Source organism: Narcine bancroftii, chromosome 10 (assembly GCF_036971445.1).
Source record: "Narcine bancroftii isolate sNarBan1 chromosome 10, sNarBan1.hap1, whole genome shotgun sequence".
NCBI classification, from domain to species: domain Eukaryota; kingdom Metazoa; phylum Chordata; class Chondrichthyes; order Torpediniformes; family Narcinidae; genus Narcine; species Narcine bancroftii.
The window spans coordinates 82181103-82201994 of record NC_091478.1 but is presented as its reverse complement, the minus strand read 5'-3'; the positions used below and the strand labels follow the sequence as shown (position 1 = coordinate 82201994).

General features: G+C 39.3%; 1 protein-coding gene across 3 annotated transcripts in view; it reads right to left on the bottom strand.

The window, feature by feature from the left end:
• Positions 1-20892, bottom strand: part of rpgrip1l (RPGRIP1 like) — a 173444-nt gene that overhangs the window by 19968 nt on the left and 132584 nt on the right. Inside the window, exon 27 of one of the 3 annotated variants that reach the window (XM_069901586.1) lies at positions 12573-13023. The exons of 1 other annotated variant lie outside the window; for it this stretch is intronic. In XM_069901586.1, the coding sequence (XP_069757687.1) occupies positions 12926-13023 (98 nt within the window). In that variant the 3' untranslated portion in view covers positions 12573-12925. Of the gene's footprint in view, positions 1-12572; positions 13024-14959; positions 15097-20892 lie in introns of those variants that run through there. One more of the 3 variants, XM_069901587.1, reaches the window with a different exon arrangement.

The following is a 20892-nucleotide window of genomic DNA, read 5'->3' as shown; positions in this document are numbered from 1 at the left end:
CAGGAATCCTTCAGCACCCTCGGCACCTCCTCGCTTCCTGGTTCTGATACCTGGTACCCCTCCAGCCAGTTCGAGCCAGTCTCCAGCAGCCTGCGGCCCGGCACGTCTCCTGACAGCAGTCTCGAGCAGCCCACAGATTCCGCGAGTTCCTTGCCTCGAGTCACCATCTGGCCCCTCACTGGTCCATCGCCATGGTCACCATCCCTGTGGATTGTCTCCTCCGCTTCTACTTCTCAGATGGGATGTGATCTTCCTATTCTCTGGTGCCCTGCTCCAGTCCTCCACTTCCCCAGAGTCTACAGCCCCTCATGGCTGCCTGCTGATTAATAGGTCCTGCCATCTCGAGTGCAGACCCACAGTCGCAGGATTTCAAAGAAAACCCTCCATCGGCTCCCTCAACAGGCTGTTCAAAGCCCGCACAGAGCTGATAGCAGTTGACTGGACCCCATGGGAGTGCTGCATCCCCGCTCCCTCGCTCCCTGCAGGTTTACTACAGCGGCTCCAGCAGCGCTGCCAATTTTTTCTCGGCATATAAGTCGATCTGCGGATAAGACAGGTCTCCATTTTTTAGCCTAATTTTCTTATTATATATTGGGCATACAAGTCGTACCCCCCCCCCCAAATAAAATCACTTTGACTCTGAGCTGTCGGGCATTGCCAGAAGATGGTGAGGCCTCCAGCAAGTTTTAAGTTAAAAGTAATTGAAGTGGCCAAAAAATCCAGCAACTGTGCTGCTACAAGGACATTTGAGACCCGTACGATGACAGTGTAAACAGTGAGACTCTGAATGTTCCTGCTGAGGTCTTTGCCTCAGATGAATGATAGTGATTTAGTAGGATTTAAATTGTGTTTTCTTTCAATAAAAATTTAGGTTGGGTTCTTTTTTTGGCGTTTCGGGTTGGATTATATGCCAAATCTACATCAAGTGGTATTTCTTTGAGTTGAATTTAAGTCTAATTTTTGTATGGCGTATGTCGACCCCTGATTTTTGAGTGCTTTTTAAGGGCTTCAAGATTCCACTTGTACGCCAAAATATATGGTAGGTATGTTTGATAACATAAAGACATTTCCAATGAAACAACTTCCTTTTTAATAATGCCATAGAAGGTAAACAAATATCCACCCAACTGAGACAGCCTAAGCTGTCAAACGTTGCGAAGAGGATTTAAGCATTCATCAGTTTGATCTAATAAGCTACTTCTGCAAACTCATTTTCAATCTTTGGTGAAAATATTGAGCAATTTCTTCATTGGAAAAAAAACCTCAAAAGCATGCAGAATATTGATTTATTAATAGCTGTCTCCTTTAAGTCTATTAATCACTTCCCTGTCATGAGATTAATTCCTTTGTGATCGTTGAAAGCTAACATTTTCCAGATTTCATAGCTTTTGATACATCACTTTATCGACTACAGTTTGGCATTTAACACCATCATCCCCTCAAAATTGAACAGCAAATTCCAAGACCTGGGATTCAACACCCCACTGTGTAATTGGATCCTGGATTTCCTCACCTCCAGACCACAATCAGAGTGAATGAGTAAGAACATCTCTTCCAGAATATCCATTAGTACCGGAGCACTGCAGGGCTGTGTTCTTAGCCCTCTGTTTTATTTGCTCTTAACCGATGACTGTGGGTTTGTACGCCAACAAAACTATCTACAAATTGGCTGATAGTGGGCTGAATTAAAAATGGTAACGAGTCAGCAGACAGGATGTAGATTGAAAACTTGGCCGAATGGTGCACCAACATCAACCTCACACTCATTGTCACCAAAACCAAGGAGCTGATTGTTGACTTTAGGAAGGGAAAACCAGAGGTGTACGATCCAGTGGTCACTGGGGGGAGGGGGGGGGGGAAATCAGAGGTGGTGAAGGTGAGCACATTTAGGTTCTTTGGAGTCACTATCAGGGAACGCTGCATCATCAAGGATTCACACCACCCAGCACACATCCTGTTCTCGATGCTACCATCAGGAAAGAGGTAATAGGTGCCACAAGATTCACACCACCAGGCTCAGGAACAGCTGCTCACCCTCCACTATCAGACATCGCAACCACAAACTCAATCAGGGACTTATTTAAGGACTCTTACTTTATAGGATGCCATAGGTGATTTGTGGTTAGTAAAGGATAACTTAATGTGAAAGGGAAATCAGGTTGAGAACCACAGATCTATGCCCTCTTGTGTTATATTCCCCTGTTCTGAGAAAAAGACTATGACTAGTTACATCTCATGTTTTTATACAAGGTCACAGCTCAGTCTCCTCTGCGTAGGGGAAAAAAGTCCTAGCCGATTCCAGCCCCCTTATAACTCAAGCCTGCCAGTCCTGGTAATGTTTTCATGCATCTTTTCTGTACCCTTTCTACCTTAATGCATCTTTCACAAAGCTATGTGATCAGAAATGTGCACAATACTCCAGATGAGGCCTCATCAATGTCTAGTGATGTGTCCCAGTTCCAGTACTCATGGCCTTAACCAAATGAGGGCAAGCATGCCAAACACCTTTTTCACCACTCAGTCTATCTGTGTCACTGCCTTCATCAAATTATGTACCTGCACCCTGAAGTCTTTCTGTTCCACAATAATCCCCAGGGCCCTACCATTTACTGTGCAAGTCCAGCCCTAGTTTAATCCATTAAAGAGTAACATCTTGAACTTGTCATAGCTACATTCCATCTGTCATTCTTTGGTCCACTTTTCCAGTTCAGTTACATCCTATTGTAATCTGAGATTAACTTTCTTCACCGCCCACTATGCAACCAATTTAGAAATCAAATTAATCATGATAACTACATTGTCATCCAAGACATCAATATAGATGTTGAACAATATTGGACTCATCTCTAATCTCACAGGCCTCCAATCTGAATTACAACCCTCAATACTGTTCCTTTGACTCTTATGGCCAAGCTAATTTATTATCAATTTGGTTCATTCATTATGGAGGCCATGGAATCTGACCTTCCAGACCAGCGTATCATGTGGGATCTTTTCAAAGGCCTTCCTAAAGTTCATGGAGGCAGTGTCTACTTCCCTGCCCTAATTAATCTTCTTGGTCACCTCTTCAAAAAACTCAAATATGTGAGAAGTAGCTTCCTAAGTACAAATTAAGGGCTGCCCTTAATTAGTCTTTACTTTCCAAATGTTGAAAGTTCTTGTCTCACAGAATCCCCCATAATTTATCCAGGACCAATATTATGCTCACTGGCCTGCAGATCCTTGGATTCTTTTTAAAAATAAAAGCACAAACTTAGCCACCCTCCAGTTTTCACTGGAGCTCATGATACAAAAATCTCTGCCATGAATCCCAGTTTCTCCTTGAGCTTCCCATAGAACATTACTGCACAGAAACCAGATTCTTCTAGTCTGTGCTGAAGTATTATTCTGCCTTGTCCCACTGACCTGCACTAGGTCCTTAGCCCTCCATACCCCTCCCATCTATGTACCTGCCCTAATACCTTCCCCTAATGTCCTCGGATTCAATTGATCAGGGCCTGGGGACGTATGCAGTCAAGACCTCCAGCTCCTCTTCTAGGTTGGCGTAGTGGTCACCGCTATGCCTTTACAGCACCAGTAATCGTGACTGGGGTTCAAATCCTGTGCTTTCTCTAAGGAGTTTGCACATTCTCCCGGGGGCTCTGGCTTCCTCCCACCTTTTGAAATGAACGGGGTGGTAGGTTAATTGGGTGTTACCGTGCTGTATGTCTAAATGTTAAAAAAAAAAATGATCTGAAGCCAATACATTTCAAGTCATCCTCCACATTCCCATGACATTGTTCATGGTAAAAGGGAAGGGCAACCCCAGTGATCATCTCTGGCGCTCTATGGTCATGTGGATTAATCTCCGACGTGATGCTCTACTGCAACCATACCACACTGTAATGCTGTGATTAGATTGGCTCTTTAGCATATTACCCAAGCCGGATCATGATCACTTTTCTCACTGCAGCGGTTATCATTCAGTCTTTTGTACATCATCCATACCTATGCAGTTTTACCATACTTCTGGATAGTCAGCCTGAATGGCAAATCAGGCACTGAGGTTAACCAAATCAGCGCAAACTTCTTCAAATCAGAGTTCTATCTGAACTGTATAATTCTGCTACTCGTGGGATAAACTTCAGTCAAATTTCATGTTCACTATTTCATTTATATTGTACAGTTTTAGTCTCCTTACCTCATAAAGGATGTACTTACAATTGAGGAAGTAGAGTGAAGAATCTCTCCACTGGCCTGTACCCTGTTCTGAGAAAAAGATTATGACTAGTCTTAGATGTGGAGCGATTGAGTAAACTGGGACTGCTGGTATTTTTTTTTCGTTAAGAAGAATGAGACATCTAATCAAAATTTTGACTACTGTTAAAGCTTTGTTAGAGTGACGAGAGAGAGAGAGATGTTTCTGCTGGCTGAGGAGCCCAGAGCTGGGAACCACAGTTTAAGAGTTAGTGAAGCAAAACTGAGTGAAGAAGGATGAACCTTTGGGGCTCTCAATCCCTCAAGCTTAGTCATTATGTTCAATCAAAACAGACCAATAGATTTCTGGCATTAAGGAGGAGACGAGGATAGTGCTGGGAAATGGCACTAAGGGAGATAGTTGTTTATGATTTTGATAGTGGAGCAGGCTTAAAGGGCCATAAGGTTTACTCCTGCTCCTATAACTTATCATTTTACTTTAAGATAAATAACACTGATAATTTTTCCAGTCAACAGGAACACAGAAAAAGAATTATGATTCCCAATATTTTCCATCCATCATATTGAGCGATCAAGTAAGTGCAGAATAGAAAACCCAACATGGATTTGTCTCAAGCAAGACTGTGAACATTTCTAGATATTTCAATTGTTTTTAACAAATTCTACTTTTTAAGAACTATTTTAACTATGTTATATTTCATGCAGAAATTCCCCAATTTTGAGATGTTCACTCTCTAACTTGACTGATGAAATCACGCATGCCAACAATCCAGAGATTCAAGATAAGGTCCTGTTTGTTGCTGTGAAATTTAAATTCAGTTATTTAAGTAAAAATATGTTGTTTTTCTGTAATACTCTGAACACATTGACTTTACCATAAAATGCCTTAAGCACTACCATAACTTACAGGCCAAAGAAAGGAAAAACATTCTTGTCTACATAAACAGAATCTTGAAAGGGCATGCAGTTCTTGGTCAGCATTCCATGTCAAAGAACATGCAGAACCATGATGTGATGCCATACCTCTGCATTTTTTAATGCAAATTAAGTATTGTGAAAATAAGTTCCATACAGTAAAATCCGGACTGCTCGGCGATTAGGTCGGACTGGATTTTCTGGATGGCCAGGCAGTACATCTATGTCTTTGGCTTGGCTTCGCGGACGAAGATTTATGGAGGGGGTAAAAAGTCCACGTCAGCCACAGGCTCGTTTGTGGCTGACAAGTCCGATGCGGGACAGGCAGACACGATTGCAGCGGTTGCAAGGGAAAATTGGTTGGTTGGGGCTGGGTGTTGGGTTTTTCCTCCTTTGCCTTTTGTCAGTGAGGTGGGCTCTGCGGTCTTCTTCAAAGGAGGTTGCTGCCCGCCAAACTGTGAGGCGCCAAGATGCACGGTTCGAGGCGTTATCAGCCCACTAGCGGTGGTCAATGTGGCAGGCACCAAGAGATTTCTTTAGGCAGTCCTTGTACCTTTTCTTTGGTGCACCTCTGTCACGGTGGCCAGTGGAGAGCTCGCCATATAACACGATCTTGGGAAGGCGATGGTCCTCCATTCTGGAGACGTGACCCATCCAGCGCAGCTGGATCCTCAGCAGCGTGGACTCGATGCTGTCGACCTCTGCCATCTCGAGTACCTCGACGTTAGGGGTGTAAGCGCTCCAATGGATGTTGAGGATGGAACGGAGACAACGCTGGTGGAAGCGTTCTAGGAGCCGTAGGTGGTGCCGGTAGAGGACCCATGATTCGGAGCCGAACAGGAGTGTGGGTATGACAACGGCTCTGTATACGCTTATCTTTGTGAGGTTTTTCAGTTGGTTGTTTTTCCAGACTCTTTTGTGTAGTCTTCCAAAGGCGCTATTTGCCTTGGCGAGTCTGTTGTCTATCTCATTGTCGATCCTTGCATCTGATGAAATGGTGCAGCCGAGATAGGTAAACTGGTTGACCGTTTTGAGTTTTGTGTGCCCGATGGAGATGTCGGGGGGCTGGTAGTCATGGTGGGGAGCTGGCTGATGGAGGACCTCAGTTTTCTTCAGGCTGACTTCCAGGCCAAACATTTTGGCAGTTTCCGCAAAGCAGGACGCGCTTATGCAAAGCACGCACACACGTATGCATGCAAAAGGCGAGAGTTTTCGAGAAGTCCGGATTCTCGGGTGATATGGATTTTCAGACTTTTATGTATTTTGAATCTTGGTTTTGGACTTCTCTCTGACTGTGTATACAACAGCATGCCTGTAAACATAAAGCAGCAAGTACAATGAAGCAAAACTATCACAAAAGTACGTGCCTTGCAGCAACCTGTATGCAGTTTATGGGTTGGAGTTTCCACTTGACCCCAAGATTAATTAAATGACTGTATTACTATGCTCGTATCAGTTTAAGCACCATTTCTGTTAGTAAAAATAAACAGTTTCAGCATGTAGCTTCAAAAGAATTTACTGTCTCACTGTTCTGGATGGTGTGACTTTCACCTCACTTATATGGGTCAGATGTTACGATTTAATCTCATTTTTGCCCAGTCACTCATCGCCAGAAAATATCCACAGGTTACCCTGGTTGTTAAAAAATAGTCCACAGCCAACAAAAGTACTTAGCTATCAGCTTGCGTGTAAAATGATATTTCTATTTGACATCTATTAGGTTTCCTTTTTATTTTGTGTAAATAAATTTATTTTCACAAGACATTTGCTAAAGTATGCAATTAAGATAATATTTAATATTCTGGTGATCTTGATAAAGATCATTAATTATAATGTTTTTTTTTTGTTTAACTTTCTAAACTATCACGTTATGATCCAGGAATCATAGGGGGATCAGAGGTGGAGAAGATCAATAATTTCCTGGCGGGGGTGGGGTCACTATCTCCGAAGACCTATCATGGACTAATCAAGTTAATCCCATTGTGAAGAAAGTACGGCAGCACCTCTCCTTCTTTCAGAATTTGTGGAGGTTTAGTATGTCATTGGAAACCCTGGAAAACTTTTACAGATGTGCCGTGAAAAGTGTGCTGACCAGGTGTATCACAGCCTGGTATGGGGGCACCAAGACCTCTGAGGGAAAAATCCTGCCAAAGGTTGCGGAAACAGCCCAGAACATCACAGGCAAAACTCTCCACACCATCAAGAACATCCACATGGAACTTGCCATTGGAGAGCAGTAGTAGGAGCAGTCGCAATTATTAAAGATCTACACCATCCGAGACATGCCCTGCCATCATGAAGGGGGAGCATGTGCGACAGGACTCGTACCTCCAGGTTCAGGAATAATTGTTACCCCTGTGACAAAATGGTGTTATTATTAATCTTTAGGAAAATTGTATATTTCTTAGAAAAAGCTTTGTCGGTGGACAGGGACACAGACACACACAATGACACAGAGAAGAGCCATTTTTGAAGATGCAGCTATGGAAAACAGAGCAATAAAAATAAAAATTGAATGGTTCATTCATTTGCTGGAACAATAGTGTTTGCTAAGGAGAAGCACCTGTGTATGCAGAGAACTTCCGATTTAATGGTTAGTAGACAGAGAGGAGTAATTTGCTTTTGAATTAAACTTCTGAAGTGGTTTGGAGAAACTTAAAAGACAGCAGTGATGTCATGTGATATTGCACCAAGAAACATCTGAGGAGAGAAATGCAATTGTCTCTAGTGAGAGAGGTACTGTTCTTATTGTATCTCTTTACCATGGGAGATACACAAATCAATGGCAAGGATGAGCCACTTCAGCTGTCTCTTTGAAAAGAGGACAGTTTCACCATGTCTATTTTTTTTACATGGCCACTTCATGTAACCCTTGCTTGGGTCTGTGAAATCATCATGGAAGAAAACAAAAGTTCTGAAACCTCCATGCAAGATAAGGAAATAATTCATATGAAGAAACAGTTCTCTGAAAACAAACTTTTGAGAACTTTTGAACAGCAGTGAAGACTGAGGTTCAACACAAAATCTTTCTGAGACTAAACTTTAACATAATCTCTTCAGAATTATGTCTCAACTCTAATGGTTTGGGTTTTGCTACACTTGCAAAACTTAAAAGACACGTCAAATTAGAGTTAAGTAAACTTAAACTTAAGTGTGAATATTTAAGTTTGCGCATTGAGCGGTTTAAATTAGAGTTAAGTAAGAAGTGTTAAATTATTAATAACAATTATTGTTTTGAAGATACCGTTGTCTCGGTGAATGCTGAACTATGTCGTAACATCCCTCAACCACAAGATGCCCGAACAACAGACTCATTCATTTAAGGACTCGTGTTTTGCTCATTATTTATTTCTGTATATTTATACTTCTGAATTTGCAGTTTGTTTACAGTTCTTTCTTTGAGTAATTTACAGTTACTGGTAATTAAAAATTCCACCTGGCCCACAGAAAAAGAATCTAAAGGTTGTATGTATTGTCCCGTGAGTACTCTGACAATAAATTTGAACTTTGTACTTACTTTGTTGCAAAATTCAGCATATGCATTGCTGGAAGAAACCATTGTAGCACATCTAGGTTTTGGGAATCTGTTCCTGAATCTCTGATACGCTGCGTTTAAGTGGCTTGTGTGAGCTGTACCAGTTTTGTTCTTGGTTGCTGCACCCCAGAATAGATAATTACGTGTCAATTGATGCACTACAACATGCTAGTTTACTCTGTGATCCTATTCCATGACTCTGCAATAAACAGTGTAACCTGCCAACGTATGCAACAGGAACTTCCAGTACTCAGCAAAATGTTCAGTTATTTATAGTTAAATTTAATGGTATTATTCAGTGAAATAAAAGAAAAACTTTGACAACAATTATAAATTGTCTTTTGGATCAGAATTACAATGAAAGAGGAAATTTTCTTTCTCACCATTAACTGGAATTATTTTGGACTCTAATGTTGATTTTCTTACAAATTCTGAATCCCTGGCTTTTTATGGCATGCGAGTTAAATATTTTCTTAAAAAAAAAAGAAATTTCTTTCTTCTTTGTGAGAGTCTTTTATTTTGAAATATTTGGAGGCATAAACAGATGCTAACCAACTCCCTTAATACCGGTGGTTTTGCATTCAAAGGAATATTACTTGTCTGTCACTATTTATTACATGAGGAAATAATTTCCCATGCAAAGGGGGGGGGGGGGGGGGGAGCAATTAACTGAGATGCTTATTTCTGTTCCAAATCCACAAGAATTTCATTTTGATAATTGTCTGTGTATTTGCATTCTGTTTTGTGTTTTCATAGTGGTTCATACAAACATAATCAGTGAACGTAATGATCTCTGGTACCAATGTGGAGCACCTATTTATTTTTGCTCTTGATGCATCAGCATTGGTCGTATCATTTCACCAAAATGCTGTTTCCATACCTCTGGAAACAATGTGCATGCAAATATATGGCAAGCATTTTATTTTCAGCTGCTTATTTGGAATGCGGTTTGCAAATGATAAATTGTTGGAAAGTTATTGTACGAGAACGCAAAAGCACTGTGGCTTTTTAAGGGGCCAGAGTTTGAGCCTAATCCTTAACTTGCATTAAAACATACCTCCAAGTGAAAAAATATTATGTTGAGGAAAGGACACATCAGGTAGAGCAGATACTGTTGAGAGAGTGTTTGAAATTTTGTAACTTCATGAAAAGAGAGACAGGCCTGTGCAGAAAGATGGGTGTATTGGGGGGAGGGGAAGATGGACTAGATTCTTACTTCTTTATGCTATCCAGTTATGCTCAATTAAATTCCAAATAAAGATAGCGAGTGAAGAGAGATAGGAATGGGCTTGGAAAGGCTGGCAAAGTTGAAGAGCTAGCCACACTTTTCATATAAAATGCAGGCACTTTGTTGAGAGGGTCAAAGAGCTATCTATTTTTCTGAAGAAAAATAAAACCAGAGAGAAAATAATTACAAATTGGTTTACTGGATTGTGGAATATTTTCATGTCTATGGAATGGATTAAAAAAAAGATTTGAAAGCTCTATAACAAATAATACTGTTAATAGCTGTGAGATCCTTAAATGGTGTTTACCATTAGTGGCTCTCTAAAGAATGGCATGTGCAGAGCTGATATTTTTGTTGGCTAAAGGAATTACTGGCTAGCATTAGAATCAGAAGTTTTGAAAAAATCCATTTTGGGAATTCTAAAAATTCTTTGGGCAGAGTCTTCAAAAAATATGCAAGATTTTACACTGTACTCCATTTTACAGTAAACACTTGCCAACAGTTGTGCAATAAATTGTGCCTTTCACACAAGATTGCTCAGAGAATTTCAAAGTAGAAATTGACAGCACAGTACGGGTCCAACCTACTCTAACAACTGTCTAGAATTTCCTTTTTTCTCAGTTCCACGCACCTATCTAACAGTCTCTTAAGAGATCCTATTGTACCTGCCTCTCCCACCATAACCACCAGCACATTCTGTACACTGAACACGCTGTGTGAAAATCTCACCTCTTACATCCTCCCTGTAATTACTCCGAAGAACCTTAAAACTATACCCCCTCACGTTAGCCATTTTGGCTCGAGGAAAAACCCTCCGGCCATCTAAACAATCATTGCCTCTCATTACATTGTACATCTCTATCGGGACATCCCTCATCTCCTTCTCTCCAAAGAGAAAAGACTAAGTTGTTTCAGGATCAAATACGATATCAAGATCTACAAGAAGTCTGATTCAGTTAGATAGAGGTGCCAAAGAGAAGTATGAGGAGAGCAAATGTTTTTCAGAACTGAGGGAAGGCTTGGCTCACTTCTTTGTTGGTCTGTTTGCCCTTTTATTATCCAATTGAATAAACTTTGAAGAATGGAATGTCCAGAAGCAAACTTCCTGGAAGAAAATATAGTGGGAAATTATGGCCGTGGAAGATCGTTTGTGAAGGGACACCATTCTCCGAAGTATTGGAGAGAAAAGTAAGGCAGATTTGTTTCAATTACATTTTGCTATTTTATAAATTAGTTTTTCTAAAAACTTGATTTTCAGAAATGCTTGGTGAGTTCATGTTAAATGTGAATTATAATCCAAGAGAAAAAGCTTTAAAAATCCAGCCTAATATTTAGTACTTTATTTGTTATATTTGTTGAGCTCTCATTTTATTTTCTCAGTTGTGGTTATGAATTTTACCAACAATGATCATTTCCCACTACTTCATCTTTAAGAAAGTTTGCCTCCGAACATTAACTTCTTCAAACTTCCTTCAATTGGATAAAAGGACAAACAGACTGACAAAGAACTGGGCGAAGCCTTCCCTCAATTCTGAAAAAAATATGCTCTCTTCAAGGTGATAATGAACTTAATGATATTATTTTACTCCTGAAAAAAGTTGGAACATGCAAAATAATCCTCCAAAATTGAGGTTTATAAAATTACAAATAGCTGCTCAATACGCACAAAACTTACTAAGCGTTTGCTAAATATATGTTGTTTAAATCATGTTAAAAAATGTATCTGCACATCATGGGTTAAGTCTTATTAGACCATTGAGGTAATAAGCTTGAGATAGAGACAATTGAGTAAAGATTATGGATAGCTGTGGTCAGAGGCTAATCCAATAGCGTCACTTTGTACATCAACAACTTAGGCATAATTTCAAAGATAATTATCCATTATTGGGGTCATTAAATCAGATGGTTCAAACTGTATTCAGATATCCTTCTTTGCTTTTACACATTATATCCATTTTAGTGCTTAATGGTAATGAATCGTTTCATAATCGATTCCATCTTCTTTCCATTAGTAGACTTCAATGTTCTCAAGTCTGTGGAGAGAACTCATTTTCCAGAGTTTTAATCATTGAAAAACTGAATGCCTAATTTGTTAAATTAAATGAGTCAAGATCACTGAGGCAAAAATACAATGCATCATGCCAAATTAGATTTATTTTAATAAATCACATCACTCTTTTCCTATTTAAATATGCCTATAAGGAAGTACAAACTGCAAATAAAAGTGTGTCTCACAGGCACTTAACAAACTTCCTTGTCTAAAATCCAAACATAACAGCCTCTAGCATGTCTTTAAATGCTCACTTTTAATGCTCGTGCTATTTCTCCTTAATTAATATCTATTTTAAGTATTTTTTAAAAATTAATATTTTTAAATTGTAAATGTTTCCTCAGCTTACTGGCTATTCAATACCAAGAGACCAATTATTTCACTTTATCTGAATTTAATAGCCTTTGATCTGCTAAAAATAGCGTGATTCTTTAAACATTTCTGAAAAAAAAATGTTCTTTGTGCGAGGCATCTATATATTTTCAATATTTAATTTATAATATTTGCACGCATCAAAGGGAAGCAGAACTGAGATCTAATGTGCATAAGATGGTTATTAGCATTTTAAAGAGGCAGATTAACACATTAATCCTCACTTTGCTGTGCAATTTTTATACTCTGCCACAAATAAAAACTCCACAATGTGAAACTCTTAATGAAGCTAATCAGAAGGTTTTATTTTCTTTCTTACTTGTTGATGGCAACATAAAAAGACTTACATTGGTGTGTATTCATTTTACACATTTCACGTTAAAAAGTTCATAAATGCAAATGATGCAGATCATTACCGACAATGCCCAGTGCAAGAGAGAGTATTTAATGGTATTAAATAAAAGTCAAATAAACAAATTTATTGGAATGAATGCAGAACTTGAAAAACAAAAGACGGAAATGTAGAAAATCAAATACTTTTCGACTTCCTACCGTACACACAAATAGAAGTGAACTCATTGGTATCTGTATTGTAAGCATGAGATTGTATGTGGTTTTCCAGTTGTCTTTATTTGTTCTCTTCATTTACTGAGTGCAATGTCTCCAATGCTTCCACTGTCACTTTTAATTTGCCAGTCACCAATGTACTGTCCTGTGGATCAACAACTGCAAAGGAATCAGAATTCCATATCCTAAATATTTATTGCAGGGTGTGTGAGAACCACATGATTTAGTACTTTTCCTTAATGATCTGAATCAGTTTTAAATAATTTGAAACAAGATATACAATTTCCCATTTAAAAATACATTCAATAACTATTTACACATTTCATTTTTTTTTGCTTCATTATACAGCAATCGAGATATTTCACATTTGTCAATATGAAGCACTCCGGTCACACAGCAAAGATCAAGATTTTCTACTTCCCTTTCTAAATGGTTCTTAATTCTAAAATCAGATAAAGGATCTTTTTCCACAATATTGCTATCCCCTCTCATTTCTCACCATCATAATGGGATCTGAAAATGGCACGTTTACACATTAAATAGTTTTGCAATGTTGGTTATGCGGATAGTGAAATTCTAGAAGTAGACGATGAAGAAGAAAAATGTGTATACAAGGTTTTTCATTTCATTGCCATACAGAAGGATTGATGGACAACATAGTATTTCTTGAGCTCCAAGTCCTGATGTAATATTGGAAATAATAGTAAATTTGTGCAGAGCAAGTTTTAAAAATAACATAATAAATTATTCAATGATTAATAATTAATTAATAATTAATCATGAAATAATCAAACAATGATTTGTCTTGTATGCTGGTTAAGGGATCAAAATAACCAACAGATTAGAGACAGATCTGCAAAAAAAAAACCCAGTGCTATTACACAGATCTGGGTAAAGAACTAACCAAGTACAGTAGTTTGTACAAGCTTACAAAATAATGAGAAGCATTGATATGGAGGACCGTTGGAATCATTTTCCAATGTCACATACAAGAAGACTTGCTTTTAAAGTGAGGGGGAGCGTTGTTTAAAGGAGAAGTGCGGGGCAAATTTTTTATTTAAACAGAGCGGTAGGTACCTGCAACAGGTGGAAGCAGATATGATAGTGGCATTCTAAATTGGCATGAGAATATGCAAGGAACAGAGAGTTATGTATGTACAATCCATGAAAATGGCAGCACTGCCGTTGGATGAGGCCTGGGAGGATGTGGAGTGGAGACATAGCGCTCCTCCGCAGGTTCCTACTGCCATAATGCTGATGTCCTTGTACAGGTTTCAAACAGACTGTTAAAAGGTCTGATAATGTTTTTTTTTAAACCATGGAGGTTTTTGCCCAAGATGGCAGTGACCATGCTTGGCAGCAGCCCATGAGGGATTGTGGACTCTGAATGATCACCAGAGGTAGGCAGAGGAGAAGCCTGGAAAATGACCTGACAGCAGTGGACCAGAGGATCTCAGCAGCTGAAGGACTCACACCAGGATGTGGGCTACTAGAGACTGGTGGCTGAAGGAATTCTACCTTGCTGCAAAAGAATAGTGGCTGAAAGACTTACACCAGACTGCTGGAGACAGGAAACTAGTGGCTGAAGGACCTACACCAGGTTTGGGCTGCTGGAGATCGGCTCATAGGTACCAGCTATTGGATCCGAGATTTGAGTGGATGCCAATGGCAGATGCTGACAGTTTGCTAGTTGTATCAGAGAACTGGGAACTTGGGCTCACAAGTGGACAGACAGGAAGCCATATAGCAAGAATACTGGTGGTGAATCCACAGAACTTCATGTCTCTGAGGGGACTCTCATTTGTTTCTCTTTCTTTTATTTTTTGGAGCACTGGGCAATGCTAATAGTGCGTCACTCTATGCCTTTTTGTGTATTATTACATTTTGCAATAATAACGCACACCATGAAGAGAATCTTGAATCTTGTTATCCATTATGTGAAGGTAGCAGAATGCTAGTTTAATTTGGGAGTCAAGTGCAGCCAATCCCTGTGCTGTGTCATTCTATTCTAAGCAAGTTGCCTGGAAATTTGGTCACATTGCCCTACCTTTTCAGCATTGTACGAACGATAACATTTCATTCAGAGGATCACGATCACAATGGTTCCCAGTCCAAATTGGGCCATTCTGGAAATTTCAACAGGATGCTTCCACTCATAAATTAGATGGGGCACCTATTTTCCATGTTTTGCACAATGACTCCATTCTCATGGAATGTTTGTTCAGAGCAATGCTGAAAGAAATTTAGCTCGATTCAGTTTTACTGACACAGCTTACCTCTTAAATATAATTTAAACAGAACCCTCATGCACAGATTCCTGACTGTGATTGGTACCCCAATTTAAGTGGATCCCCATTTATTTATGTAAGTACTGGTTCTTTGTGGTAAACCACTGTATGTTTAGATTTATCTGTTTGGGCACACCCATTGATCTACTGTACCTGTGGCCCCTCCCACAGGTTCCTGAATAAAAATGACCGTCCCACAGCCCCCGAACCAGTGCAGGATAGTCAAGCAGCATGGACGTGCCTTTATTCGAAAGCAAATAAAAGCCTATCAGTTTGCTCAACTTCAGTGTTTTGGAGTCATTGATGGTGCATCAATTTTACTTGCTATAATTTTATAACGGAGCAGATCCTAAAACCAGAGAAACTGGAAATCGACCCTGAATCATCTGAGGCATCTACCAACTTTGAACTCTGGCTATGTTGCTTCGAGGCATTCCTATAGACATCTTCAGCCATCATGCGGTCAGAGACCAACAAATTACAGGTACTGTACTCCCAAGTCGGCACCCTGATGTACTCAATGATTAGGGTGACCGTGTCATATGAAGATGTCATGGACATTCTAAAGGGCCAGTACCTGCAAAAGATTAACAAAGTCTATGCCAGGCACCTCCTGGTGACCTGGGGAATCAGAAGCCAAGTACCTCCAGGCCATGCGAACCCTCAGAAGAGCCTGTGAATGTAAGGCCAGAGTACAGAGGATCTGATCAGAGCTGCCTATGTTACGGATCAGGTCGAATTACAACGCCAAAGACGATTGAAGCAACGGGAGCTCAGCCTGTGGAGAGCAGTCCAGCAAGTAGGTACACTGGAAATGGCCCTTCAGAATATGGAGGCTGCCTCATGGTTGCCCGGGTGCTGCCATCTTGGGAGGCACCGCCATCTTGGGATGCGTCACCACTCCCTCACCTCGCTAACGATCCAACTATGGTGACAGTACTAAGTGAACATCTTCTGTCATTCACTCTTCCAATGCCTAACTAATACACTTGCATTAAGAATTCACCGTTTAAAAGACAATGCAAAATGTAAAGTAATTTGAAATTTTTAAAAAATCAGTATGTAGTCTTTAATTATGCAAAGCTCACTTTAATCAAGTAGCTATCATAATTTACAAAATTTAAATTCGAACACCAGTAACAGCTAACCGTGCTGCAATCATTGTGAACCCTCTCCCCAAGTTTACAGATAAAGCCTTAGTAATATATTTAATACTAATAAAAATAAAGACTCTAACAAGACAGGGATAGGGAGATACTTGGGGAGTTACTCAAGTAGCGAGCGGCATCGACCAGTTCCTTATCCTGGTGCCTTGATCAGATCCTCAGTGCAAGCCATCTCACTTCCACAAAGGCTCTTGGTGCACCTTCCTCACACTGTCAACTCCACGCAAGTGGTGACAGTGAAAAGAATGTGCATGCATTGAGGGGCATTTCCAGTTCAGGGGGGCAAACTTGTGCCTGTCAAGTGAAGTCTCAGCACTCTCCCATCTGCTCAGTCTTATTTAAGATCTATTTATTTATTTAGTTATTTGCTAATTTTTTTTGCCATTTGAGTTTCCGGTTGACTGAATTCCACATAATGGGGATTTTACTGCATTTATTTTGGATTGCTATGGACGTCGTTTGTGTATAGGGTGCACTGTGTATTAGTATATGTGCACTATGGTCTGGAGATAGACTGTTTCCTTGGGTTGTACATGTGTATGTACAATCAGATGACAATAAACTTGAACCCAATTAAATTAGTCAAACATGATTTGTTTTTAATAATTTAGGATCTTCATTCATTAGCCCACACTTTTCCAAACGCCATTTCATATTGTCCTGGATATTTCATCAAAAGATTCCCCACTGCAGACACTATTTTAACTCTCTCACCTTCTTAAAGTAAAAATAAAGTTTTACTTATTTTTCTTTACCTCATTCATTAAATAATCTCCACCTCTTCTTCGAACAAAAACAGCACACATTTACATTATTCTGATTACTCCTGACCTCTGATCACATTATTATTGCATGTGAATGTTGTGTGGTACAAAAAAGTGAGAGTGTGAGAGTGAGAAAGCGTGAGAGTTAGAGAGTGTATGTGAGAGAGGGAGTGTTTGAGAATGCGTGTGCATGTCTGTGTGTGCATGTTTGATGGAGTTATCAGGTCCATTTAGTCTCTTGCATTCTTGGAAGGTGAAAGCCTGTGCCTTAATCAATTGCTTGGCTATGTTTTCAAATCCACAACCTATGCCTCATGGATGAATGGGCTATGAATGAATGCTACCTTTCTTTTAGTTTCAACTTGTTGGGAGAACCAGGAATAAACAATAGTGTGCTGTGATAAAATTTGAAAGCTTTGAAATAGAAGTTTGTCAACTGTGACTTATTGTTTAAAACTTTCAAATCTGGGAAAAATTAATGCTACATTCTGCTTTCCAGATCTGAGCACAGAAAGATCGAGGCAGACAATCAGTCTAGTACAGTAATGGAGCCATATTGCAGGAATGCTGTCCTGTCAGGGGCATAGTCTACCTACTATATCAAGAAAAATATTCCATTGTTGTTGATGGGAGGTGGCTGTGTGAAAATCGACTGCCGCATTTTCTACTTTACAAATATGGTTTCAAAAGTATTTAGTGCTTCCATAACACATCAGCCGTACATTAATTTCTTAAAAATGGCTTCAATTTTCAGATGTCATCTTCAAAGCTCAAAATCTAGCGCGTGCAAACAAAGACATATTAGTGAAGATTGTCAGAGAAAAGGCAAATTTAATTTAATTTAAAAAAATCAAAACTTGAAATTAATGCTTCAATCATGAGATGACAAGAAAGCATGTGTCATTTTCCTATATTTAGTTGCACATGAAAGCAGAACTTGTAAATATGAGATCAATTAAAACAGTATTTTTCTTTTTACTGCAGGTTTTGCTCTTTTTTTTGCTGCTATACACCATGCAATCTTTGTAGAAAAGATGATTTTCTTTATGCCTTTCAGCTAATGCATTGACATGGAAATGCATAGACACACACACCTCCATATTGTTTGGGACAAAGACACTTTTTTTCCTTGATTTGCCTTAGTTTTACATTTGCAATGAAACAATTCACATGTAATTAAAGCGCACATTCCAGATTTTATTCAAGCTTATTTATATACATTTTGGTTTGACCATGTAGAAATTACAGCACTTTTTATATATATAGTCCCCTCATTTCAGAGACTACACTGCAAGGGCCATCACTCTGATACAGGTCTCATCTACCCACAAGACCTTTTTCCAGAATTCTGCAGGCTCTTTTAAATACTTCTTGGCAAAATATAATTTGGCCAGCTTTTCTGCGGCTAACTTGTGGTTTGCATCTTGCAGTGCAGCCTCTGTATTTCTGTTCATGAAATCTGTGGACAGTAGTCATTAGATACATCCCCACTTGCTTCCTGAAGAGCATTTCTGATCTGTTGGACAGGTCTTTGGGGATTTTTTTTTATTATGATGAGAACTCTTCAGTCATCAGCAATGGAGGTTTCCCTTGAAATACCATTTCCTTTGCGATTACCGAGCTCACCAGTACACTCTTGCTTCTTAATGATGTTCCACACCGTTGATTTTGGTAATCCTAAGATTTGGGTCTATTACTGTTTTATTCTTGTTTTTCAGCCTCATAATGGATTCTTTGACTTTAATTGGCAGAACTCTGCGCAAAATGGCAACTAGGTTCCAAAGATAATTAAAAGCTTAGAAGCAAGACGAGCTCTCTTCTACCTGCACCATTGAAGCAATTAAAAATACCGACATCAACACCTGTGAAGCCAAATATCCCAAACATTATAGTGCCCTGAAGTGCTGTAATTTCTACATGGTCAAACCAAAATATATAGAAATAACCTTAAATAAAATCTGGAATTTGCACTTTAATTACATATGAATTGTTTGATTGCAAATTTAAAACTATGGAGCAGAGACAAATGAAGGGAAAAAAAATTATTTCTCCCAAACATTATTGTGTGTGTGTGTGTGTGTGTGTGTGTGTGTGTGTGTGTGTGTGTGTGTGTGTGTGTGTGTGTGTGTGTGTGTGTGTGTGTACAGTCCTGATGTGCTTTGTGCTTCAGTAGAATCTAGATAAACATTCGTACTTTCCAAACAATATTCTACTGGTGACCGAAGATTGCACTGGAAATATATTGCCAATTTTTATCTTTAGTTTAACTGCTTGAAAAGAAAAATAACTACCTTGCACAATTCTCAATGGTGTTTTAGAAATGCTTTATCATATCCAAGATCTTGATTAATTTTCAAGTTTTATATACTGGTCAAAGCTGATTTTATTAAACAGTCTTTATTTCATCATTCACCATGTGATATCAAAAAAATCACCACTGGCCTTTTAACTCATTCCAGAAAGTAATGGCTTCACTGATTTATGTCAAAAAGCAATAAAATAAAAGGTTATGGCTTAGTGAGATCACAAAGATGAAAAAATTGTCTTTCACTCTGCTTACTGCATTGATTGAGTGATGGATAATGTGTGTCCATGTAAGTATCTGAGCCACAAGTATACAATAACGCAGACCCTGAGGGAAGACTTCCTGGATACAAATGTATAAAAAGAATGTGTTCGCTACTTACAGAAAATCATAAATAGGAAACATCTATTTCCACTGTCATTGATTTTTCTGCTGGCTGTGGTGGAAGCTTTGCCCTTGGAAAGCCACTTGTACTTTGGCCATTAGCACAAGGAAGCTACTGAGCACATCATTATAAACATTAGTCAGATGGACTTTTTCCAGATTGGCAGGAAGGAGGAAGTACATCATCACTAACATTTCATGGCTGATGCTCCCATCAGGGTAGTGGTAGAGGTGTATTTCACAGAACCTCCTGCAGAACCTATGCATGGACACCACAACACAAAGCTATGATATACTTCACCAATGTGTAGCTCTCACAATTAATTCATGTTGGCTGTGGTCTAGAAATCCAAAGGGAAATTCCAGTGTCAAGGCAAATCCCAAACGGCTGTATGACCAAGACATATTGAACGGCAGATTCCCCAGCATTACACTGGGATCAATCTACCATAGGACTGGAGATACGTTCATTTGAATGGAGCACATCACTTGTAGGGTAGGGATTGTTTTAAAGAACATATTTATTTCACTTTAATACTTTCATTTATTAATTAAGCATGTAATTAAATTTAGTTTTTAAAAAAAAATAATACTGAATAATTGTAATTTTCAACTGTGGCATCTTTAAATGTTAAGAACAACAATTAAATGCCCTGGCAGGTTAAACATTCAGCAAAGCTCCGCTCCACCTGGCCAACCCCCCTAAATAAGATTTGTCTTCTGTCAAAAGTTACTGAGGGCAATCTGGAATCTTGAGACCTACCCACTCTGAACACTTTGCTGCATCTTCCCAGAATCCAAAAGCTCAACAGGATCCCACCTGCTTCTCTGTGCAAGGCTGCTGGTAAATGTCTGGCCAGGGTCTGATGCTCTCCCCATGCACTGTGAACTGCCCACAAGGTAGATTGGATTACAGGGAGATTGACTACACATCACAAGGTTATATGTGTGGATTGTAACTTAATGACCAACACAACCATGTAAAAATTCATGAGTCCACCTTTTGGATACGGGTGTCTCTGGGCCCTTATCAATTTGCTATAGAACGTCATTGATCAGTTATTGGACCAAGAAGAAATAAAAAGGGAGCAGAGCCAATTTCTACCTTATCATAGTTGGGA